The sequence below is a fragment of the Rhinatrema bivittatum genome, chromosome 2, assembly GCF_901001135.1.
Source record: "Rhinatrema bivittatum chromosome 2, aRhiBiv1.1, whole genome shotgun sequence".
In the NCBI taxonomy this organism is placed as follows: Eukaryota; Metazoa; Chordata; class Amphibia; order Gymnophiona; family Rhinatrematidae; genus Rhinatrema; species Rhinatrema bivittatum.
This window is the reverse complement of record NC_042616.1, coordinates 631,904,584-631,931,276: the sequence shown is the minus strand read 5'-3', so window position 1 is coordinate 631,931,276 and position 26,693 is coordinate 631,904,584. Positions and strand designations below refer to the sequence as shown.

Below are 26,693 nucleotides of genomic sequence, written 5' to 3'. Positions count from 1 at the left end.
CTTCTTTGAGGTGGTGGAACATGCTCCAAGGGTTCTCTCCGACCTGTTAATCTCCACATCGAAACTGTTGCCGATACGCTTCTGTGGTGATTCCTCCTCTTCATAAGATTGTTGCCTTAACCTCCGGATACATGGCCATCCCATCTGGATTGGCTGTTTAATAAGCCTCTTGACACGGTCTGGTAAGTACATTTCCCAGGTGGATAGCCCACCTATCTTCAGACCAGCCTGCCAGCCTTGCAGGATGCTCAGAGTTCTTCAAGAACCCCTCCGGATCCTCTCCTGAAGACATCTTGAGGAGAGTTGGAGAACCTGGCGGTGGACAGGCCACAGCAGTTTGCACCACTTGAGCAACCTGCATATGTTGTTCCTTCGCCTGCGCTTGTAACACTTTCTGCAGCGTAATTTGCGCTTCTGCAGCTGCTGTTCGCCAGTGACAAGAATTTTGATTACTTGCTCCATTTTAAATGATTCTCCAGATGCAGAAGAGCAAATAAAACAAAAACAATCTGCTGGCCTCTCCGGCTCTTATTGCTTGATTTCTGTCTAACCAGGCGGGGTTAGCCCTCTTGGCCTGCACACATGCACTGGGTTACAACCAGGAGGGCCCCAGGAAAAGAGAGAAAAAAACTCTGCTAGTTTTTGTTTTCTTAGTTCTCAGCAGAGCCACACACTTTCTTCAGCTTCCAAGAAGCAGCACAACCCTTCCTTCACAGTCCTCCCTAGAAATTGTTTTTTTCCCTGTGTGCCCTGTTTAGATAGATCCCACGTAGGACACCATATGTGGCACTTGAGCTTTAAGCCGAGGAAAGCACTCAGAAACTCTGGTTGTGCTTAAAGTGCTCTTTATTTACAGTATCTTAAAGACTCACAAGTGACAGCAAACATTGGAACAGACTCCTTGAACTCAGGCAGTCTCTAAGCTTTAAATACAAGCAGTTTACCAATCTGACAGATAAGTTCTCAGTCCTTACGCTGGGACTCCGTCAGCTCCTTGGGGCCCATCAAACCTGTAAGGTTTTATGCTCAGGAGTTGGACTTCTCCCTCCTCCGGGGATACCTTGGGGAGCCCAAGATTAAGGAGGACTGAGCAGGATATCTGAGCCCGGTTCTTTAAAGTAGATTGAGGGAGATGCCTATATCCCTCCCTCAATCTTCGTTAGACTGAAGCTCATGCTTCTAGGATTTTAATCTGCTTTCTTCCTGTCACTTACTGTTAACTTGCAAATCTACTGGCAAACATGGAATGATTTTTTGTATTGCTAAACTTTGAATGAATATTTTGAGGTTGGCACATCTGGCCAAAAGCTTGCTCTATGTAATGAAGTATGGACATATGTATCTGAAGAATCCCCTTGTTTTTAACTAGGGGGTCAATATTCAAAGGTTTTGTTCAGATAGCTTCAGGAATTAGCCAAATAAACCTTGATGATTTAATTTCTCTCCCCACCCCACTTGTCTGCTGTATTTTTGCAGGCAAATCATGGTCTGCATAAACTTTACAACATATATCACATACCTGTATATATGAATTATTCAAAATTTATTAGTATCAACAATTTTTGTTAAAAAAGTTTACATACATATTTACCAAAATACAAAATATAAATCATATACACATTTATCACAAATTCACTCACACCCCACATTCATACAATACAGTACAATATACATTTTTTACTTGTCTAAACAACAATTTGTACTAATCTTATCAAGATAATGTATTAAAAAATCTCCCTGTACTCTCATCATTATTTTCAGCAGTTCCTCCACAACAAAGTGGTACAACCCTTATATTCTTCTTTCTTTGCCAAAATAATTGCTCATATTCTTTTTCTTCTCCTGACAAGAGACTCCTGTTTCACCAATGGTTTCATCAGGAGATTCAATCTCATCATCTAGGCAAATCACCACTTAAACAGGAGCCATCCAACTTCACATCTGCTTTTACATTTCGCAATTCTTCACTACCCCTCAATTTTATTGCAAAATTGTTCATATCTAATAATCATCTTCAGGTCTGGGGAGTATTCCTTTAGCACGGTTAAACCTTAAGGACATAAGAAAATGCCATACTGGGTCAGACCAAGGGTCCATCAAGCCCAGCATCCTGTTTCCAACAGTGGCCAATCCAGGCCAAAAGAACCTGCCAAGTACCCAAAAACTAAGTCTATTCCATGTTACCATTGCTAATGGCAGTGGCTATTCTCTAAGTGAACTTAATAGCAGGTAATGGACTTCTCCTCCAAGAACTTATCCAATCCTTTTTTAAACACAGCTATACTAACTGCACTAACCACATTCTCTGGCAACAAATTCCAGAGTTTAATTGTGCGTTGAGTAAAAAAGAACTTTCTCCAATTAGTTTTAAATGTGCCCCATGCTAACTTCATGCAGTGCCCCCTAGTCTTTCTACTATCCGAAAGAGTAAATAACCGATTGACATCTACCCGTTCTAGACCTCTCATGATTTTAAACACCTCTATCATATCCCCCTTCAGTTGTCTCTTCTCCAAGCTGAAAAGTCCTAACCTCTTTAGTCTTTCCTCATAGGGGAGTTGTTCCATTCCCCTTATCATTTTGGTAGCCCTTCTCTGTACCTTCTTCATCGCAATTATATCTTTTTTGAGATGCGGCAACCAGAATTGTACACAGTATTGAAGGTGCTGTCTCACCATGGAGCGATACAGAGGCATTATGACATTTTCCGTTTTATTCACCATTCCCTTTCTAATAATTCCCAACATTCTGTTTGCTTTTTTGACTGCCGCAGCACACTGAACAGACGATTTCAATCTGTTATCCACTATGACACCTAGATCTCTTTCTTGGGTTGTAGCACCTAATATGGAACCCAACATTGTGTAATTATAGCATGGGTTATTTTTCCCTATATGCATCACCTTGCACTTATCCACATTAAATTTCATCTGCCATTTGGATGCCCAGTTTTCCAGTCTCACAAGGTCTTCCTGCAATTTATCACAATCTGCTTGTGATTTAACTACTCTGAACAATTTTGTGTCATCTGCAAATTTGATTATCTCACTCGTCGTATTTCTTTCCAGATCATTTATAATATACAAGCCGTTAAGCCCGTTAAAACGGGCTACATTAACATTTTTTTGGATCATTTCCTTCCCCTCATTCTCCCTCCCACCTCCCCACTCTCTCCCCTCAGTCACTCCTCTCACTCCCCCCTCCTCCCTCCCTCAGTCACTTCCTATCTCCCCCTCCCCCAGTCACTCCCCTCAGTCACTCCCCCCTCCTCCCCTCAGTCACTCCCCCCTCCCCCCAGTTACTCCTCTCTCTCCCCTCCCTCCTCCCCTGAGTCACTCCTCCCTCCCCCCTCCCCTCAGTCAGTCACTCCCCCCTCCCCCCTCCCCTCAGTCACTCCCCCCTCCCCCCAGTCACTCCCCCCTCCTCCTCCCTCCCTCCCTCCTCCCCTGAGTCACTCCTCTCTCCCCCTCCCCTGAGTCACTCCTCCCTCTTCCCCTCAGTCACTCGTCTCTCCCCCCTCCCCCTGAGTCACTCCTCCCTCCTCCCTCCTCCCCTCAGTCACTCCTCTCTCCCCCCCCTCCCTCCTCCCCTCAGTCACTCCCCCTTCCCTCCTCCTCCCTCCCCCCAGTCACTCCTCTCTCCCTCCTCCCTTCAGTCGATCTCCGCCGAAGACCCGGAGCGGCGGCGGCATGCGCGCGAGGGAGGGACAGACTTCCAGTGTGTCCCTCCCTCGCGCGCATGCCGCCGCCGCTCCGGGTCTTCGGGCCGCCGCTCCTGCCGCTCCGGGCCGCCGCTGCCGCCGCTCCTGCCCGAGTCTTCGGGCTGGGGCCGCCGCCGCTCCGGGTCTTCGGGCCGCCGCTCCTGCCGCTCCGGGGCTTCGGGCCGGTGCCGCCGCCGCCGCTCCCGCCGCTCCGGGTCTTCGGGCCGCCGCTCCTGCCGCTCCGGGTCTTCGGGCCGCCGCTCCGGGTCTTCGGGCCAGTGCCGCCGCCGCTCCGGGTCTTCGGGCCGCCGCCGCCGCTCCGGGTCTTCGGGCCACCGCTCCGGGTCTTCGGGCCGCTGCTCCTACAGCGCCATTTTTATTTTTAAGAGGCACACTGTGACCGACGTACTCGCATGCGCGGTAGAGCTGCTCTCTACTGCGCATTTGCGGCACGTCGGTCAAGCTTCGTTTATTAGGTAGGATTGAAAAGTAAGGGTCCCAATACAGATCCCTGAGGCACTCCACTGTCCACTCCCTTCCACTGAGAAAATTGTCCATTTAATCCTACTTTCTGTTTCCTGTCTTTTAGCCAGTTTGCAATCCATGAAAGGGCATCGCCACCTATCCCATGACTTTTTACTTTTCCAAGAAGCCTCTCATGAGGAACTTTGTCAAACGCCTTATGAAAATCCAAGTATATTATATCTACTGGTTCACCTTTATCCACATGTTTATTAACTCCTTCAAAAAAGTGAAGCAGATTTGTGAGGCAAGACTTGCCCTGGGTAAAGCCATGCTGACTTTGTTCCATTAAACCATGTCTTTCTATATATTCTGTGATTTTGATGTTTAGAACACTTTCCACTATTTTTCCTGGCACTGAAGTCAGGCTAACCGGTCTGTAGTTTCCTAGATCGCCCCTGGAGCCCTTTTTAAATATTGGGGTTACATTTGCTATCCTCCAGTCTTCAGTTACAATGGATGATTTTAATGATAAGTTACAAATTTTTACTAATAGGCCTTGGACGTTTGGTGCTGATATTCTGCTAGCCAAAATTAGCCAGTTAATTCTAGCCATCTAATTAGACCTAAAGTTTATAGACAAATTTGTTAACTTTAGACCAAAATGGTATAAAGTTATATGGACAAAGATAACCTACATATGGCTGGCTGAATATTGGACTTTAGATTTCTAGTGAAGTAACATTAAAAACCATGATGCCATGTGTCCATTTTGGCACTTGTTTTGGCTGATGCTTGCTGTTTCTGTAAATCAAATTGAGGGCCTGATTTACAAAACACTTTCCCCAAAGTCACAAAATGAGAGAAAAGCTTTAGGGATAAATTTTAAAAGCCTGGCGCACACCAGAATCGGGAGATATGCGAGTATGTCCGGCCAGCGCAGGCCGAGCAGATATTAAAAGCCGTCCATATAGATGCATTTTTCCGATAAGCGCACAAGTGAAAGAGCCCAAAAAAGGGGTGAGGCATGGTCTGGGTGGGGTAAGGGTGGGACATGGGCGTTCCAAGACTTTAACATGGAATATGCACATAAGTATTTACAAAATAAAAAAAAACCTCTTGATGTGAGAAAAGAAAAAAATAATGGGGCGGATTTTCAGAGCCCTGCTCGCCTAAATCCGCCCAAAACCGGGCGGATTTAGGCGAGCAGGGCCCTGCGCGCCAGGAAGCCTATTTTACATAGGCCTACCGGCGCGCGCAGAGCCCAGGGACTCGCGTAAGTCCCGGGGTTCTCCGAGGGGGGCGTGTTGGGGGCGTGTCGGGGGGCGGGCCCGGTCATCGCGGTGTTTCGGGGGCGTGTCGGCAGCGTTTTGGGGGCGGGTACAGGGGCGTGGCTACGGCCCGGGGCGGTCCGGGGGCGTGGCCGCACCCTCCGTACCCGCCCCCAGGTCGCGGCCCGGCGCGCAAGAGGCCCGCTGGCGCGCGGGGATTTACGCCTCCCTCCGGGAGGCGTAAATCCCCCGACAAAGGTAAGGGGGGGGTTTAGACAGGGCCGGGCAGGTGGGTTAGGTAGGGGAAGGGAGGGGAAGGTGAGGGGAGGGCAAAGGAAAGTTCCCTCCGAGGCCGCTCCGATTTCGGAGCGGCCTTGGAGGGAATGGGGGTAGGCTGCGCGGCTCGGCGCGCGCCGGCTATACAAAATCCATAGCCTTGCGCGCGCCAATCCAGGTTTTTAGCAGATACGCGCGGCTCCGCGCGTATCTACTAAAATCCAGCGTACTTTTGTTTACGCCTGGAGCGCAAACAAAAGTAGGCTATTCGCGCTCCTTTTAAAATCCGCCCCAATATGCACATATAAAGATTTCTCACAGATAATGGGACTTATGAAGGCAAAATTTACTGTGATAATAGCCCAGCAACCATCATAGTGCACAGGGTTCCAGAATGTATGTTTGGTAACCTATAAGAGCTTATGCTTCTTTGTGCAGGAGATATAATCATCGGTTGCTTAGGGCCATGTCTCTTTGTTTCTCATTAAGCTAATCACTTGAATAAGTATTTACATGCATAAGTGCACACCGGGGTCCCCTGCTGCTTAACTTTTACTACTGCTATGAATGGCATGTAAGTATAAAATAAAAATATCTAGGCTAGCCAGCGTGGTTTTAAGGTTCAAGGCTAACGGAGGAAAGGAAGACTATACTAGGAGGTTGGGAAGCCCTATCCCTTAACTGGGTGAACTGGGAACAAACTGGGAAAACTCCCTATGGCATTGGTGCGCGTCCCTTCTAAAATTTGCCCACTTATGAGGCAGAGGCCACATTTCCGCGTGTCCATATAAAATTGTGTGTACATGTACGTGCATACAGCCTATTTTATACCTTGCATGCATATATATGCTTATGTTGTAAAATGGCCGTGTCCTTTGGTTCAAGCCGGCATACATGAGTACATGTGTGCCTGCAGCAGCTGTTTCAAAGTTACCATCCCTGTAAATGACCCCCTACGATTGTACATAAAAAAAATATGTAGCACCACTCACATACTGGTTTACTATTTCAGTGTGAAATGTCAGATTTTATGATTTCTTAGTGAAAATTTGAAACAAGGCTGTTTTTATGTAATTCATATGTATAATTCTAAAACTATATTTTTCTTTTCAAGTCCACCTATTGAAGCAGTTTCTGGGGATGCAACAAGTTTAATATCTGAATTACAAGAAAAACTTCACGAGGAAAAGCTATCGTTTTTGGAGCAGCTTGAAAAACAGGAAAGAAGAATGAATGAAGAAATGCAAAACCTCAAGACATCTCTAATTGCAGAACAGCAGGTAAGGCTGATTGTGTAAATGGGTATGCTCTGTTAGAAATATTAATTCCATATGTCATGCAAAATACATGGAAGTCAAAATGTAAACAAATAAAATCTGTAGGTGCTTGTAATCTGTTGTCTGATGGCATCTTCTCTCAGAAGCTTTAAGACTCTAATGGAGATTTTTAGAATATTGATAAAGATGAGATTTATTGGAGGCTTACATTAGATACATCTTAAATAATGGAAATGCTGAGTATTGCACAACATAGTCATGTTGCAGTTGGACACTGCTGGAGAGCAGTGGACCCTTGGGCCGGCCCTACCTAGGGTGACAGGGTAGGCCAGGGGGCGGAGCCACAAGCAGGAGGTGTTCACCCGGGAACCAGGAACCCCCTGGGAGGAGCCCGTAGGGCACTGGGACCTCAGGGCTTGGAATAGAGGCAGAAAGTCCAGGGGCTGAGAGAGGCTTAGACCGGGACCAGAGCAAACAGGAAGGATAGGAAGTCCAAGGTACCCGGGAAGCGGGGGACCGGCTGTACAGGGCCGAGGGCCGGCTGAAGGCAGGGCAGCGGGCGGCAGCGGAGTCTGTAGCAAACCGGAGGCTGTAGCAGGCTGTAGGCTGAAGCGGGGTCGGTAGCAAACCGGAGGCTGAAGCAGGCTGTAGGCTGAAGCGGAGTCGGTAGCAAACCGGAGGCTGAAGCAGGCTGTAGGCTGAAACGGAGTCGGTAGCAAACCGGAGGCTGAAGCAGGCTGTAGGCTGCAGCGGAGTCAGTAGCAAACCGAAGGCTGAAGCAGGCTGTAGACTGAAGCGGAAGCAGGCCGGGGTCAGAGGCTGGCTGCAGGCTGAAGCGGAGTCAGAGGCAAACCGGAGTCGGAGGCAGGCAGCAGGCTGAAGCGGAAGTCAGAAGCAAACCGGAGTCAGAAGCAGGGAACGTGGAGATCACCAGGAACGCAACTAAGAACAACTATGGAGTTGTGAACCTCGTTGCAAGGCGATGAGAGAGAGTTTGAGCGCCGGTTATATCGGGGCTTAGGTGTGACGTCAGCAGCGCGGGCGGGGCCAGGCTTCCAGGAGTTGAGCGTACAAGACGGGCGTCCTCGCGCGTGCGCGAGACTGACGAGAAGCAGGCACGTAATGGCGGCCGCCACGTGGAGTGAGAGAAGCCCCCGGGGTCCAGAGCAGGCGGAATGCTGTGGTTCTTGAAGCGGAGGTAGGCGGGTTTGAGCCCTAAGCGGAGGGAAGCGGTAGAGACCACAACAAGTCAACACAAATTTTAGCAAAATTCTGAGAACTTACTGTGCATGTAAATATTTGTTGTAGAAAGATCTGATGAGGCATTCATCCGTGCCTTTTCTGGAACTGCTATCTGCCTCATCAAACACTCAGAACTACAGTCAGAGGCACTGAAACAGCAGTTTTTATTTGTGAGCTTGGTAGGCCACAGGCCAGTCGGTTCAGGTATTGCAGAAAACAGCAGTTTCTTAGGCATTCATTCTGGTACAAGCAGAGGTGATATCATCCAATGGTATCAACACAAATATAGTTCTCAGAGCTAACTAAATACTTTATTGAGCATGTGAGGGAGTCCCAGTGCTCATGCATGCAACCTCATTAGCTCCTCAGTCTTGCTTCTCCAAGCTATCACATGGATACATTCCCAATATCTTTCTTATTGGCCTAGTTTTCTTTTTCTGCCTCATTTTTGCTTTTCAGGCTGCTGCCTCAGCAGCCCTTCAACAGAATGTCTTCTTAAAAAAAAAAAAAAAAGAAGACATCCAGGTCTAAGAAGATAGTCATCAGCGGCTTCCAGTCCTACATCTGTAAGCACCAGATATCCATCACAGATTTGCATTTGGTTTGCTATCGCTGCCTGAGGCAAGATCATGATTTCCTAGTGTGTAGATAGATGGACTCAGGACCAGTGGGTTATGCTCCTCTGCCAGCAGATGGAGACGGAGCAAGATGATGTCACAGTATATATACACCTGCAGTGACCCCAGCCTGTCAGAATTCTCTATCTCCAACAGGTGGTGGATGTGTATTTCCCTATAGGAATTGCTTCGTGTTTTTTCGAAGGAGAAATTTGAAATTTTGATTTAAGGAAAAGAAAGTCCCGCTCTCCTGTGGTGATACCAAAAGATCCCTCCCCCAGTTGAGAATTCCTGCGGTGATTTCCGTGGCCCCTCAGAGGTGTGCCTTGGCCCAGTAGCCAGTTTTCCTGGCATGGGCTTAGCTGCTCATTCAGCTCAAAGGCAGCTGGTGAAGGAGGCCGAGCATGGCGGTGACAGATGCCCTCTTCCCCCGCAGCTGGAGTCAGTCTCTACTCAGTCGGTAAGCAATGAGCTCAGGTAAGGTTTAAAAATTTAAAAAAATAAAAAAAATTTTCCTTTCAAGCAGAGACAGTTAAAGGGTTTTTTTTAGGAATTCCTCCAGTCTCCATGCTCGGCACACCATACTGATGTTTGTTCCCACTTCCGTTGGGGTTGGGGAACTGGGCAGCCTGGCGGATTGTGCAGTCCTGGTGGGCTAGGCCCCACAGTTAGGCTTTTTCCTTGCACACCGTGTGGTAGGCCATGACGGCGTGTTTCACGTACTCTTGTGCGTGCTCTGCTGCCCTTTACAGACCGTCAGTGTGCGCAGTGCATTGGCTCTGTGCACGCGTTGTGCGCTTGTTTTTGGGCATGCTGTTACACGCACAGCTTTTGGACGTTCCGCACTTCGTGACTTGGCACATAAGTTATGCGTTTGCTTTGTCGTGCTTGCTTCTGCAGCAGTTTGGTTTTTGTGCACAAATATTTTTGAGCACAAGTCGTTCAGACACACATTTACCTCTGCAATGGCGCCAGTAAACAAGAAGACGAAGCATCTTCCTATTTGTTTTACCTGTCATATTAGGGCTTCTCAGCCTAACCTGGCTTCTAACTTGTGTCAGCGCTGCTCAGACACTCAGAGAGTTGTCTTCCTCGGATTTTGCTAAGCCTGGCTTCTCTAATTCTGATGATGGGTTGGCTACGGCCTTGACTGGAAGTATGCCAGACCTTGGTTCACCCTTGACTGGCTCCTCTACAGGCGAGGGCAGTTCTGTAGGTCCAGTCCCTTCTGCGTTTGGTTTAGATCTGGCTGCCTTTTCTGGGTGGAATTTATTTCAAGGCATACAAGCTTTTCTTCAGGCGCAGTCCTCTGCTTCACTCAATCCTGTCAGGTGTGACCCTGAGCCGGTGGCTCCTCCCTCTTCCAGTCCTAGGCTTCAATGCGGGAGCTCGCCTCGGCTCACTGTCGTTGTCCCTGACAGGAATCCGGATGGCACTGATGATGAGGCAGATCCAGATTTTCTGGAAGATGGGGAAATTCCTCCAGGACTGGAGCCATATCGAACCATGTTGAGCTTCTTTCATAGGGATGAACTACCGAGCCAGATTTCCCACACTTTGCAACAGCTAGGTGTCCCAGATTCAGATTACTTATCGGAGATGAAGAAGAATCCCATTTTGGTTTCCTTGCGTAAAGCCTCTTGTTTTTTCCCTGTGATAGATGCCATTTAGGAATTGATTGATCTTGAACGGGATGCTCCAGAAGCAAATTTTAAAGGGGGTCGGGCATTGGAAGGCCTGTACTCCTTGGATCCGGTTGTGAGAGAGCGTTTGCGTTTTCCGAAAGTGGATGCCCTGGTCTGTGCTGTCTCTAAGCATATGAGTATCTCTGTGGAAGGAAGAGCGGTGTTATGTTCAGTGTGTCTTGAACTAGTTGTGGGCCCTTGGGTTGTGGCGAGTGAAGACTCCGCCCACAGGGAGGAGCCCTGTGGACCCTTACCACAACAGGCAAGGTCTCAGCAGTGATGGACAACAGAGGAGATATTTTTATTATACAGCAATGTAGATCCGAAGAGCGAAGCAAGAGCCAGTACTGTAGCTGGTCAGTCCAGTAGTAATCTGCAGCATGGAGTGGTCCGGTGAATACCTTCTCTAGGCTTAGCTTGTGCTGGCAATCCCGATAGTGGTCCACAGCACAGGGTAGGTCGGAAGCCACTGGTATAGTTGCACAAGAGAAGAGGGATCTGGTAGTGGCCCGCAAGTGGGGTATCCCGAGAATCCGTGCCATGAAGGTAGTGTACTCAGACCGGTACTTTAGAAGCAGATGGAGAACAGGCACTGAGGATGACTTGAACAGGAATAGCCGGAGACGTCTGAGAACGATGCAGGAACTCACTAAAATAGAGAGAGACAGAGAATGGCCCTCGGAGGAGCAGATAGCCCTGAGTGCGGCAAGACCCCTGAGGAGCGGGTACCTAGGTCACCCAGAAGTCAGTGAGGCGAAGTCCCAGAGAAGCGGAATTAGCAGGACGAGATTCCTTGCTAACTCATCTTCCAAGAAATCAGCTGAGTTTAAGTATGGAAGGCGGATGACGTCTTGCGGTGGGGACGCCCCCGATGTTCCTGCCATGACGTGTTTAAGAAGGGGGCAGGCGCGCGCGTGTGCCTTAGGTAACCCCGGATGTAAGATGGCTGCTGGGAGCGCCCACGCCATCCCGGGCATGCCGTGAGGGTTGGCGTGCGGAAGTGGAGGCCGCTATTCTGCATAGAGAAAGGAGTTGAGCAACCAAGGTCGCAGCCGCCTGCGACCGGGTGCAACAAGCGGCCTTGAAGGATGTACATGATAGGATTGAGGCTATCCTTAAGCATTCCTTTGAGGCAGTGGCAATGACTTTTCAGATCGTTTACAGTTGTGCCCTGGTGGCATGGTCTTGTCTGCTTCTCTCTCAGGAAGTTGATGATGCTGGAGGGAATTCCAGAGCTGCCTTTTTAGCATATGCTGGCTGCGATTTGGTCTGAACCTAGACTGCAGAGTGGCTTCAGTGATTGCGGCCAGGCATCAACTCTGGTTGCGAGATTAGTCAGCTAACGCAGCCACCAAAGTTATTCTTACAAAGATGCCCTTTAAAGGCTCACTCTTGTTTGGGAGCAGTTATAGAAACTGGCCAGTAAGTGGGACAAATCTCCAGTTCCTCGGTTGCAGGAGGATAAGAAGCAGTTGCAGCGCCCCTGTGGTATGAGGGGTTGTTTCCAAGGTTCCAAGAGGTTTTGTCCATACAGGGGATCGACCTTTCAGAAGACTCAGCCTTTCGGTAGATCTCAGTCCTTTCATCCCAGGCAGCCCAAGAGAGAGAGGAGCAAGGTCGGGTGGCGGACCTTCCAGAGTTTCCCAATGAAGGTTTGCTGACCAACCTTGAGGAAAAAGAAATAGGGGGTCACCTCTCTTTTATCAGAGGTGGATTGAGATCACATTGGACTTGTGTGTCCTGGAGGTGATACAGGAAGGATATGCACTGGAATTTTGCAGTATTCCTCGGGACGTGTTCATGGTGTCTCCTTGCCACTCCCCGCAGAAGAAGCAGGCAGTGGATTTAACGCTTCAAAGACTCCTCAGGTTGTGGTACCAGTGCCCACATCTCAAGAAAATATGGGGCGATATTCCATTTATTTTGTTGTGCCCAAGAAGGAGGGTTCGTTTCATCCCAACCTGGATCTCAAAAGGGTCTACCGTTATTTGAAGGTGATTCATTTTCGCATGGAAACCTTGCGCTCTGTGATAATGGCAGGCAGTCGGGGGAATTTCTGACCTCCCTGAATCTGTCTGAAGCCTATCTTCATATTCCCATCCATTTGGAACACCGTTTCCTGCATTTTGCGGTGTTGGGGCACCATTATCAGTTTCAGGTGCTGCCCTTTGGTCTAGCCACCACCCCCAGAACATTTTCCAAGGTTATGGTGGTAGTAGCAGCGGCCTTGAGAAGAGAAGGGATCCTGGTGCACCCTTACTTGGACAACTGGCTGATTCGAGCCAAGTCTCAGGAAGAGAGCCACCTAGTGACTCACAAGGTGATCTCCCTTTGCAGGAGCTCAGTTGGGTGGCGAACCTGGCCAAGAGCAGCCTTCAGCCATCCCAGTCGTTGGAGTATCATCTGGGGATTCGGTTCAACTCTGGACAGGACAAAGTTTTCCTGCCGGAAGTTTGGATTCAGAAATTGATATCTCAGGTGCATCAATTGATGAACACTATACGCCCAATAGTATGGTCCCATCTACAGGTGCTCAGCTTGATGGCAGCAAACCTGGAAGTGGTGCCGTGGATGAGGGCACATATGTGTCCTCTTCAGCACTCCCTACTGTCTCATTGGAACCTGCAGTCTCAGGACTATTCAGTTCAGCTCCACTTGCCGATGGCAGTCTGCTCTTGCCTCCAATGGTGGTTGCAGAAGGCTCATATGAGAAAGGGAGTTTCTTTGTTCTCCCTGACTTGCTTGGTATTCACGACAGATGCAAGTCTCCAGGGTTGGGGGGCTCACTGTCAGGAGCTGACAGCCCAAGGGCATTGGAATGCTGAAGAGTCACGCTGGAACATCAATCTTCTGGAAGCCCATGTGGTTCAGTTGGTATGCTTGCAGTTCGGCCACAGGCTGCAGGGTCAGGCGGTATGTGTAACGTCTGACAACATGACGATGGTAGCCTACATCAATAACCAGGGAGGAACCAAGAAGCCAGCAAGTGTCGCAGGAAATAGACCAGCTTATGGAATGGGCGGAAGGACACCTACAGATGATTGTTGCCTCTCACATTGCAGGAAGAGACAGCGTAAGAGCGGACTTTAACAGCAAGAAAAGTCTGGACCCAGGAGAGAATGGATGTTGTCAGCCAAGGCGTTTCAGCTGATTGTGGATCACTGTGGCCTTCCGTTCCTAGACCTACTGGCGACTTCTCGCAATGTGAAAGTTCCTTGATTCTGTAGTTGCAGGAGATACCTGTGGTCTCTGGGCATAGATGCTCTCAGACAGGTCTGGCCAGTAGATAGATTGCTTTATGCCTTTCCTCCGTGGCCATTGCTGGACAGGATAATTCACAGAATCGAAAGGCACAGGGGGCTAGTACTCCTGGTAGCACTGGACTAGCCCAGGCATCCGTGGTATGCAGATGTGCGGAAACTCCTGGTGGAGACTCCCTTCGTCTTCCGCTGCACATGGATCTGTTACAGCAGGGTCCTGTTTTTCACGAGGTTCTATCTCTGCTCTTTCTTACGGTTTAGCCCTTGAGAGCACTCACCTGTTGAAGCGTGGATATTCCTCCGAGGTGATTGCCACCTTATTTTATGCTCGAAAGTTCTCCACTTCCATAGCCTATAAGAACATAAGAACTTGCCATGCTGGGTCAGACCAAGCCCAGCATCCTGTTTCCAACAGAGGCCAAACCAGGCCACAAGAAGTTTTGAGGCTTGGTGTAAGGTACATGGTGTTATGCCTCGTTCTGTTAATTTTTGCAGAATGGGTTGAATAAAGGTTTTGTCCTTAATTCCTTGAGGGTGCAGGTGGCGGCTCTTGCCTGTTTCAGGGGCCCGGTAAATGGTGATTCCTTGTCCCATCGTGATGTGGTCTGTTTTTTGAGGGGAGTGAAGCATCTTCGGCCTCCCTTGCAGTTACCGACCGGTTCCCTTGTGGAGTCTTAACTTGGTGCTGGATTTTTTGGCAGGCCCTACATTCCAATCGCTGTGTAGCTTTTCCTTCCAGTTGTTAACCTTGAAGACAGTGTTCCTGGTGGCAGTACGTTCTGCGCATCAAATCTCTGAGCTGCAGGCCTTGTCTTGCCAGGAGCTGTTCTTTCAGGTGACTCCAGGGGCACTACAGCTGCATACTGTTCCATCTTTTTTGCCCAAAGTGGTGTTGGACTTTCATTTTAATCAGTCCATTTCCTTGCCGTTCCTGGATAAGGTCCAGGATGCGGAGGAGTATCGCCTCTTGCACTCATTGGATGCCAAGAAACTTGTTGTGCGGTACCTGGAGGTTTCTGAACATTTCCAGAAGACGGATCGCCTGTTTGTCCTTCATGGTGGAAGTAAGCAGGGCGCTCCGGCTTCGCGGGCTACAATAGCTCGCTGGATTAAGGAGATGGTCACGGCTGTGAATGTGGATGCTGAGAAGCCTTGCCTACTCATGTTCGGGCTCATTCCACTAGAGCTCAGGCAGTGGCATTGACAGAGGTACGATTGTTGTCTCTCGTCGATATCTGCTGAGCTGCGACGTGGTCATCCTTACACACTTTTTCCAGGTTTCATCGTCTGGATGTGCAGACCTGGGAGGATGCAACCTTTGCAAGTGCAGTGTTGACTGGACCACAGGCAGCCTCCCATCCTTTTCGGGTATAGCTTTGGTATATCCCACTGGACCTCAGTCCATCTGTCTACATGCTAGGAAATGGAGAAAGTACCTGATAATTTTGTTTCCTTTAGTGTAGACAGATGGTCTCAGCTTCCCGCACTCGGCTGCCACATGAGTGTCAACAGCTCTCCTGTGGGGCCCCTTATCCCAAGAGATTGCTGGTAATTGTTCATTCAGTCCCTAGATTCTTATGTGAGTTCAGTGTTTTCTTGTTGGTTGAATTCAGTTATGGTTGCCTGGGTTTAATCCAATTTTTAATCGTTTTTTGCTAGTCTGTCCACATTTGCTTTTGAAGAGAATACTGGCAGGCTAGGGTAACTGCATGAGTATATATACTGTGATGTAAGCTTGCTCCATCTCCATCTGCTGGCAGGGGAGCATAGCCCACTGGTCCTGAGTCCATTATCAGGTAATTTCTCTATTCTGCCAACTGCTACTAATGCAGTAGGAAGTCCAGGCACCCGGCAAATGGAGGCCCAGTAGAAGTCACAGCACAGTCTCTCCTCATCCCGGGGCAATGTATCAACAGATTCTTTACATAGAAAACCAAAAGAGGGATACCTCTTGCACCTGCAAGTTGGGCAAGCTTCCTGTCTCACCTCCCCACCCCTCATAATACCAGCTTCAGGATCTATCTCAGGACAGAGGTTAGGGGTGGTTCAGAGAAGAATGCCTAAAAGGCACAAGAGATATCCTCCAAGGCCTTCTCCCTTTGCGCCGAAGAAGCCTGCAACATTGGCATGATCCTGTGCTGGAGCAGTTAGTTTGACCCTGAGGCAGAACAGGATCCCTCCAGTGAATGTGCCAATCTTGTTCATGGTGTGGAAGATCTCTGTTGTACCAAGTGTTACGAGCTCGGAGGCAGGGTCGTTCCTATAGCGGGTGTTATGAGCCCTTGGGCCACGGCACGACTCAGGGAGGAGCCCCAAGATACACCCCCGGGAGTTGAGCTGGTGCGAGCACGGGTAGCGAGGAACAGGACATGGCGGAAGCAGAGCCAGGGAAGCTGAAGGTCTGCCCTCTACGGCACCTGCATTCCTCAGGATGACCAACAACACAATGTTGATCAGTGAACAGCCCTCCGACCGTTCCAAGCCCTTTCGGACCTGCCGCTGTTTACGGCAATAGGCGGCAGGCCGGACAGAGGACGAGGGCAGACGAAGGCTCTGGAACATAGAGACTCTAGATGAAGATTTCAGGAGCAAGGTACTTGGGTGCACGGACAAAGACTCAAGAACGAGGTGCTTTGCGTACACAGACGAAGACTCGTGCAGGGACTTGGACAAGGGTTCAGAAGCTAGGTACTGCAGGCAAAGGATATTCAGAAGCAAGGTCATCAAGAGCTGGGTTGAGACTGCAGCGCAGCGTGCCCTACACAGCCACTACCAGTGAGCTGGTCACGGACCACGCTGAACGCGAGGCAGGCTCCAGACGAGATGTGGAGTAGATGAACTGGAACATGGCGAAGATACTGTAGAAGCCTGTACCCAGGCACACCCTACACAGCCCCTCTTAGGCTGGTCACAGACCACACTGAAAGGCAAAGGTTCAGTCAGTGTCTTGGGCATGGACGGATGCAATACAAGGGACTCCGAAGACCAGGACGGAAGCAAGCAAGAACTGAAGCAGAAGTCTTCCGGAGGCTTGTACTGTGCAGTTGTAGATGGCCAAGTACCATGAGCGCCCCACACAGCCACTACCTATGGGCTGGTCACAGACCACAACATGGCACGCCAGAAGGTGGACATCAAGGATCCAAAGGCAGGGGCGAAAGCGAAGACAACAGGGTGGAACATCAGGACTGGATCACGACACCAACACGAGACATGGAGCTCCAACGAAGAACATGAAGACGAGGCCGTCAAAGCGGAAGCAGACCACAGCAGACCTGGACCGGTCAGAAGACACAGACGACTGTGGAACCCACAGGAACTGAAGTGAAGATCCTTTTATAATGCTGTAAGCAGGCAACTCCCTGGGAGGAGTGTAGATAGACCACACCCGACTGGCCCTATAACTAAAGCAAAGAACTGCGGGCCCGGCCTTAGGAAGAAGGGCAGGGCCCAAACCAGGAAGTCTAAACTGAGACTGGAGCAGGCCTCAGGCAGGCCCCGAGGGCGTCGAAGGCCTCCCAGGCTATGGAGCAAAACTGGGATAGACTGTCCAGGCAAGACCCTGGCTTCGGTACGGCCTCCAGAGAAAAGGTGAGAGGCCTCCTGTGGCACAGCTACAGGAGGAATCGTAACACCAAGCCACCTCTTCTGTCTGAATCCGGCGCTGTCCATGGTGTTGACATGGAGCTCTTCCATGGTGCCACCTTCTAACTCCCTGTTCTTGTCCGGGCGAAGCAACTTGGCACCAAATTGCAGAGTGCTCCAAAGCCAGCAGCTACAGCAACCACTGCAGTCCCAAGCTCCCGCTTGTTGCTGCCAGCCTTAATGGGCCTTTGTGAAGAGGAGACAATCTGGGTTTCTGAAAAGAAGGTCTCTCCACCAGCTCCATTGCAGAGGGTCTCACAGCCAGTCTGTCTGAGCTTGTGAACAATTTTCTTGTTTCTATGAACCCTGAGGACCAGACAGGGAAGTTGAAGCCTTTTCTGCTCAAAGTTCCCCAGAGGTTCATGCTTCACTCCAGGGGCTTCCTGCAGTCAGAGTAAGTCCCCTGAAGTCCTAGATTCATCACCTTCATGGGATTCCCTTAATGGATATGATGAGGAAGAAGTTATTCGTTATGTTCTTTGTTCTTCCCAGAAGCTTCCTCTTCGGAGCTGCCAGAGGTCTTCTTCCCAGTTCCATCACCGTTCTCAGGGTTATGGCTCAGTGTACTGCCATGGTCAGCTGAGGAGGAGGATTTCACAGTGATTGCTTCTGTTTCTTTACTAGGCTTGCCTCAGCAGATGTATCCCTTTGTAAGGGTGCTTTGAGAACATTTTCTATGAAGCCAGACTAGTTTGGTGGTGGTGAAGAAAATAATAATTCCATCACAATGAGATTGCAGTGATCAGACTTGTGAAAAATATCCAAGAGAGATAGCCAAGGCTGTTGAAATACTAAAATGTATGCTAACGATTAGAAAGTACTTTAAAGGTCAGCATTGAGTTTCCTTTCTCCTTTTTGGGCTCAATTTACAAGAAATCATAAGATTTGCAGGAATCCAGTCTTATTCATATATGTGAGATAAAATTCTAATGCTAACCTGTAGGAAAATATTATGCAAACAAACCATTGGTTTATAAATTTAGGGGAAGTGACATACTTAACTGACTGGCATGGCTTGGGAACTCAGAGTTAGGTGTTTACTTTGGTAAGCTGCACTATGCTCCTGTTATGAGATATCTTAAAATAAAAGACTAAAGATTTTTCTCTGCTGTTGGTATTCAGTGTTTACTGGCACCCACAACACTATAGAAGATCTCATTTACTCATGCTTCTTGGATAAGTTGGCAAAATGCCTTCCATCAGTTTCAGGATGGAGATAGACTGAAGAACAGTGTCTTCGGGCTACTTTAATTTCTTCAGCCTCTGATGGACACTGCATTTACTTCAGAACATAAGATCAGGCACTAGCAAGCCAGGGAGCAACATGGCCACTTAGTTCCTGTGGTCCTCACTCTCACTATGATGTTTTAAATGATAAAGATACAATACCACAAGTAGCTGACAGCCACTTACAGGTTAGACCTGTGGAGACTCCAGAGTGTGCAGGAAGACTGACAGTGAAAGGCTTATTTTATGGCATCCAGGGTGTATTGGAAGCACCATAGTATGGCAGGGAAATTAAGTAGGGGCCAGTGTCTGCAGAGCAGTGAGCAGTCATAAACAACAGCATGAGAAGCCTGATTTCTAATGAGATAGCTGTGTGAAAAAAGGAAGGTGATTTATACTTGAAAAAAAAAACCAAACAAAAATATAACCACAGCCTGCCCAGTAGGGTAGGGGATGTGAACATGATAGGCCAGAGGAGTTGATGAAGGCATGCTTCAGCAGCGTCCTGTCAGGGCAATGAATGGTCAGGTAGTAAAAGGAATTAATTGTAGCTCGGAGGCAGGTATGTTTAAGAACACAGCAGTTTAAAACCCTTTTTTCCTCTAAGATAACTGAAAGTTTAATTAAAGAGGGATTGGTAAATGAGATCAAGAACTGAATGTGACTATGCTTTTTGCTCTGAAGGAGTTCTTGCAAGGGTTTCTGTTGAATGTAAGTTATCAATTCTTATAAACCAGAGAAATTATCTCCAGCATGAGGAGAAGGATAGAGAAACATGCATCCTTCTCTAAACAGTTTATTGTGAATTCCCTGTGCTGGAGAGAGTGACTAATCTGTGTTTCTGTCATTAAAGAGAGAGAGAGAGACTATATCCTGTTACAATAAAGGCACAAATGTAAGCGCTCTCATATCTTTCTTTGTAGAAATGCACTGCATTTAAAGTGGGAGAGTCATGACAGATAAAGCTTCATCTGTATCAACTCAAGTAAAGTTTATTGGGGAACAGCATGGAGGAGCTAAACAAGAACAGAATAAAGGTTTCAGAGCAGAAATTGTGCAAGGGAAGCAGGCCCTGGAAAGTCCTGAAGCAACATAAACTATTGAGGACATCTCCCTTATGAATGAGCTGCAGCTTATCAGATATCTCTAATGCTGGGCTAATAGGGAGAAATTAAGCAATGGGTTAGCCAAAATGAAATTAATATAAGAGAACTAATTGATGCAACAGCTTGTTTCTTCAGTAAAATGAAAAACCTGGAAAAAGCCACAAATGAGCTTAAAGAGAGACACGATGACTTTGAGAATCGTCAAGGAACATCAAATGTTAGAATTATTGTGGTGCCAGTGGGAAATTAAAAATGAACATTCATGATCTAGTCAGAAAAATTTACCTCACAATAATGGAGGAAGAAAGAAACAAAAATCTGAAATTACATACAGGGCTCTTAGGATCACAAGAAGGAAGGAAAAATGCATAATGCTTTACCAAAAATTCCATATTTTGAAAACTGATATCCTTCTTGTACAAGAAACACATTTTCATAAACTTAGAGAATTCATGCTCATGGGCAAAAACATTAAGGAGATCTACTTAGCTTCTGCTAGAGTTAAAATGAGAGGAATAAGTATCATAATTGCTAAAAACATCTCTATAAAAGTGGACAGAAAGACAGAGAAGGAATGTATGTCTTTATAAAAGGCACGATTGTGGGAGTTCCAGTCATGATGACTGGTTTAGTCTAAGGGTCTAAATGAGGTAGCCTTCATATCGAAAATGTTATCTGAATTACTAGAATTTGCAGAAGGAGATATAGTACTTGGGGGGAGACTTGTATTTGGTTAGTGATTGTGTAAAAGATAGATCTGGATAAATGAATATGATATAGCAGAAAGAGACCATTAGATTTAGTGAGCTTATGATGGAGGTGCAACTAGTAAATGAATGGAGAGCCATAAACTCTGTTGATAGGGAATATTCGATCTTGTCAGTGTGATATCACTCGTATTCTAGAATAGATACAATATTCATATTAAAAGAGATGCATGAAAAGGTAAAATGGGCAGATATTGAATTAGTCACATGTCCTAGTAGCAGCTCAGATCATAAACTAGTTGAATTATCCACCTCAGAGGAGATGGAGACTCAGGGAGGATCTACTTATAGAAAAAGGAATTAATGAAAACATTTTAAAAAGTCTGGAAAAATATTTTGCTGCTAAAACAGAGGATAGTATGGTTTAGGGAATCCAGTGGATTACATGATCCAAAGCAGTATCACTTTACCAGAGGTAGGCTATATGGAGCTCAAGTGGTGCATCAGGAATGAATGTTTGTTCTGGTTAGATATTGTATATTAGTGTGTGTAACTTCTTTTAAAGTGCCTTTGTAATTTTAATGTTTGTTGATTGGATAATGTATATTTTGTTGTAAACCAACACAATCTGTGGAATGTGTGGCTAAGAAATGTTTTAAATAAATAAATTAGATTTTGTCAGATGAATCTGATTAATTTCTTTGATTGGCTGACCAGAGAGTTGTGCCATAGGAGAGTGCTAGATGTAGCATTCTAAGATTTCAATAAGTCATTTGACATTGTTTTGCATAGGAGACAAATAACCTGGTGTCTGGATATTGGCCCTAAAGTGACTGGGTTAGAAACTGATTGGGTGTAGGTGACAAAGGGGAGTAGTAAATAACATTCATTCCAAGGAGGGGAGCGCTACTAGTGGTTTGCCACAAGGATCGGTTTTAAATTGGTTCTTTTCAATAGTTTCATAAGCAGTATTGCAGAAGGACTACCGGGAAGGGTGTGACTTTTTGCATATGATGCCAAAATCTGCAAGATGGGTGGAAAACATGTAGAGGATCTTGAAGAATGGTCTAAATTCTGGCAGCTCAAATTTAATGCTTAAAACTGCAGAGTCATGCATTTGGGAGCTGATGTAATAAGCCATGCTGACCCTACCGTGGGTTTTAACTCCTATTACAGCACAGATATTTCAGCACTAACCTGATCCTGGTATATCATAGGGGTTTTAGCATCAGAAAACCCATGTTAAAACAGGATTGAAAAACCACAGCAAGATTATCACATCTTATGCTAATTGTGGGGTAATAAGCCCCATTAACTATTAACCTGCAATGCAAGGAGGTGTGCTCATGGGGAGGCTGCCTACCGCATTTCCTTTACCATGGGGAAATTTAACTCCTAGTCAGAGGCAGGAGTTAAACCCCACGGGAAAGAGGAGAGCACTCAAACCCAACTCAGTCATGTCATGCTGCTTCAGGTTAGCTGGTCAAGTCCTTCCTCCTCTCCCAAGCTGGGCGAACCCACTTCACCTTAAAAAAATGACACCCACTCCTATGCACTCCCAGCAGATATGGCCGGGCTGTTCAAGCGAGTCTTCCCTCTCACCTTAAAAAGATTAGCCGGGCCAGAACGGACCTCCTCCCAGCATCCCAAACCCCCTTCTACCCACAAACTGCCTGGAGCTCTCCAAATTTCCCCTCCCCCCACCCAGAAACCTCAGCCAGAGAAGACCTTACATCCTCTGGTAGGCCTGTTCCCTTTACTGGCAGCTGATTGGTCCCTCCACTGTCACATATTACTGAAAGGACCAGTCCCTTTCAAAATTCCGAAAGGACAGCTTTCCAAAAGGGGCTTTGTCCTTTTACTAACAGCTGACAGTGGAGGGACTAATCAGCAAACAGTGAAGGTGTGGATAAAAACTTATTATAGTGTGTGTTTTATTACATTGACCCCTTGGGCTGCAAAAACCCAAAGGAGAAATGCAGTATACATAGTGACATTTTTTTATGCATGAAACAAGATCTGGAATTGATCCTATTTGATAATCTTAAAGTGACATCAAAAGCCAGAAAGATGCTTGGGTGCATAGGGAATAGAATAGTCAACAGATAAAAGGAGGTGATATTTCCCCTGTATAAGCTCCTGGTGAGACCTTTGGAATACTGTGTACAATTCTGGGGATCACACCTTCAAAATGATATAAACCATATAGAGTTGGTCCAGAGGGTGGCTACTAAAATGGTCAGTAGTCTTTGTTATAAAGCATATGGGAACAGACTTAAAGTTCTAAACATGACTAACCTAGAGGAAAGGCGGGCATTTAAATACCTCCAAGATAATGCTCAAGAGGCGAGCCTTTTTCAATAGAAAGGAGACTCTGGAATGAGGGACATGGGATGACAGTGAAAGGGAGTAGACAGGGGAGTAATCTAAAGAAATACTTCTTTACAGAGAGGATGGTGGATGTATGAAGCAGCCTCCACATGGAAGTGAAGGTAGTGGAGACAAGGACAGTATCCAAAATCAAGAAAACGTGTGACAAGCACTCTGAAGGAGTGGTAGGGATTGTAGAGCTGAGTAGTTGGTGTGGATGGGTATCTATTTCGGCACATCTCAGTGCAATTAGTTCTTATCACTAACATGTAATAGGAAATCCCATTGCTGTATCATCTTTAGTTTTCAGATTTATGCGGTGTTTGCTTCATTTGCAGCCTCTTAGCACCTGTACTGCTATCGGACTTCAGCATGGTGCTTACCCAACTGATGAAAGCCCCCTTTGAGCCTCTGAGTTTTTGTCGGCTCAGTTACCTAGCTTGGTAGATCATATTTTTTGTAGCAATCACTTCAGAACAGTCTGACCTCCAAGCCCTCATGACATATCCCTTTTATACAAAGTTTCATCACAACAGGATGATGTTGTGCAGACATCCTAGGTAACTGTCGAAGATGGTGTTGGAGTTCCACTTTAACCATAAGAACATAAGAAATTGCCATGCTGGGTCAGACCAAGGGTCCATCAAGCCCAGCATCCTGTTTCCAACAGAGGCCAAACCAGGCCACAAGAACCTGGCAATTATCCAAACACTAAGAAGATCCCATGCTACTGATGCAATTAATAGCAGTAGCTATTCCCTAAGTAAACTTGATTAATAGCCGTTAATAGACTTCTCCAAGAATTATTTCTGTATTGATTATGATTATATATATGACTTATGTATGTGTATGTGTATGAAATATCTGTTTTATTTGTATAAGGTGTGCATTTATATGTATTTTTGTATCTCTTACATATATGTTATTAACTCCTCCTAAGTGTCCACCAAAAGGACAAGTAAGACAAATAATAAATGAAATGAAAAATTGTCCTACCATTTTTTACCAATTCACATGTTTATAGAGGTGAACAAGCCATGCACAGTTTTGATTTCAAAAGAGCTGTCACCTTCTATATGGAATATACCAAAGCCTTATAAGGGTGACCCAACCATTTGTTTCTTTTCACCCCAATAGGCTTATGCTTGCTGTAACCAATCATACCAGTTCTAGCTGGGTAGCAGATTTCATCTCCTTTTGTTATTCCCAGGCATGACTTACTTTGGAATTCCACTTCAAGGCTTATACAGGCTGATACAGAAAAACGCGTGGCAGAGCTGGCGAGCACCCGCTCTCCCAGTGCGCACACAGGCCACTCTCCTGGGCGTGCGATTCAGGAGGGTGGCCTATGCAAATTAGGGCCCACGGTAAAAGGAGGCGCTAGGGACACTGGCGCATCCCTAGCACCTCCTTTTTGACAGGAGCGACGGCTGTCAGTGGGTTTGACAGCTGATGCTCAATTTTGCCGGCATCAGTTCCCAAACCCGCTGACAGCCACGGGTTCGGAAAATGGATGCCAGCATAATTGAGCGTCCGTCTTCCGACCTGCGGGCTGATTTTTAATTTTTTTTTTAATTTTTAATTTTTACTTTTTTTTTTTTTTACTTTTGGGGCCTCCGACTTAATATCGCTATGATATTAAGTCAGAGGGTGTACAGAAAAGCAGTTTTTTCTGCTTTTCTGTACACTTCCCCGGTGCCGGCCGACATTAATGCCAGCCTTTGGGCAGGCGTTAATTTCTGAAAGTAAAATGTGTGGCTTGGCTGCACTTTTTACTTTCTGTATCGCGCGGGAATAACTGTATAAGGGGTAAAGCTAGTGCGTCGAAAACACGCGTCCAAACCTGGGCTAACCGTGCGCTCCACCAGAGTGCACTGTACTGTATTGGCCTGAATGTTGGAGTCATGGCGACATTGGTGGCCCATCAAATATCGGCATTCCTTGAATACATTAGCAAGGCTTTGATGAGGGCTTCAGTTCACACGTTTACTTCCCATTTTTGTTTAGACACTGACTCCTGATGCAACAGTAGGTTTGGTCAATCTGTCCTCAGGAATCTCCTTGAGGAGTAGAATCCAACTCCATCCCTCCTAAATCTATTATATTATTTTTGATTGTCTTCCTTAAAAAAAAAAAAAAAAAAAAAGGTTTCATCTAACAAAAATGTATTTATCCACACTTGGTGGACATTTTGTGTTGTTATTATTCCTCCCCCTTTTTAAAATTTATATTCTGCTTTTCTGATACTTCAAAGTGGATTACATTCAGGTAATGCAGATATTTCCCTGTCCCCAGAGGGTTTATAATCTAAGGGCTTGATTTACTAAGGCTTTTCTCGTATTCTGTGTCTATGGGGAAAAATGCTTAGTAAATGAGACCCAGGTTTGTACTTGACGCAGTGGAGGGTGAAGGAGTATCATTGAGATATGAAACCTGGCTTCGCTGGTTCACAGCCTGTTGCTCTAACCACAAGGCTGCGCCTCCACTCCAAGGCAACTCTTAGCTAGGGAATCCCACATGTAACAGAATTATCTTGGTTGTCTTCTGAGAAAGCAAAGTTACTTACCTTCAATAAGAGTTCTCTGAGGACAGCAAGGTAATTAGTCATACATGTCCTCCACCCCTTCTGGAGTTGTTTTATTATATTTATTATATATGACTGAGGGGAGGGTTCCATAAGGTGACATTGTTCAAGAAGTTATATGCATGCCCAGAAAAGCATTTCCATGCTTTTCCAGACATCTCTGGTAGATCTGTCTGTGTTGATGCCAACGGATTATGTCGCCAATATGTGTAACAATCTTGCCGTCATTAGAGAGCTCCTGTTACCAGTAAGCAACTTTGCTCTATTCTCAAAAAGCAATTGTCAAGTTTTGATCTCTGTTAATGCAAACCACAAGATTATAGAGTTCAAGCCAGGTTTTATTCAGAATGGCAACATCATAATAATGTCCTGGTTTACATATAACAGGTTTCAACATTAATGCAAGTCCAATTGCTAAAAAGGGCTTTTATACAACACAAGTTTCATTTCCAAGCAGACATATATATACAGTTCCAGTTTACATTACTCACACAGGTTCAGTTCAGATTCTGAATATCTAGAGAATCGGTTCCTTCACATCATCACAAGTCAACTTAACTAATAAGACTTCACTGACCTCTCACCTGCTTCCTCTGCATTGCAATGCATCCCTTGAATTGCTGGGAGCAAAGATTTGTTCCAAGAGACATTTTATAAGGCTCAAGGACCAATCCGGTTCTTCATTTGCAGAGTTGCAGGTCTTAACCTTAAACTGTATGCAAACCCTCGTGGCTTGCTCAGCCTTTAACTTAACAGAGCACCCAGTAGCTCATAGGCAGCACATCAGCCTCTTATCTCAACAAATCACCAGTCTGCAGCCAGCAAGAATATTTTTCCTCTAAACGCATTCTAGGCACATTTTTTTTTGTTTGGTTTTTTTAATGATACAGTAATATGAGAGAGGCTCATTCATATATAACTGCCTTTTTTCAAACACCCACTGATTTCTCAACATTTGACCTTTAGGCCTGAATAAATTATTAATAATGCATTTATTGAATTACTTTTCATTTTTTATACAGTAAAGTATTGAAGCCTTACTTCCCAGTATAGATTAAAATTATTACAAGAAAAAATAACAAATATATACTGTGAACCTAAATTACTAAGTTGTTTTTTCCATAGACACAGAATTGGGTGGTGGAAGTGTTAATATACCAGGTCCTCTAGTTAGATGCAAGAATTAGATTATATAATGTTGGTGTGAATGCTTCTATATATGAAGATGAATAAGCAGCTGAAAAAAGCATCGCTTATAATAAGT

At 46.3% G+C, this 26,693-nt stretch overlaps 1 protein-coding gene across 1 annotated transcript in view; it reads left to right on the top strand.

Annotated features, from left to right (window-relative positions):
- The window catches only part of RB1CC1 (RB1 inducible coiled-coil 1), a 434,332-nt gene that overhangs the window by 322,067 nt on the left and 85,572 nt on the right, over nt 1-26,693 (top strand). Inside the window, 1 exon segment of the mRNA XM_029591270.1 lies at nt 6,824-6,989. Coding sequence (XP_029447130.1) covers nt 6,824-6,989 — 166 coding nt within the window.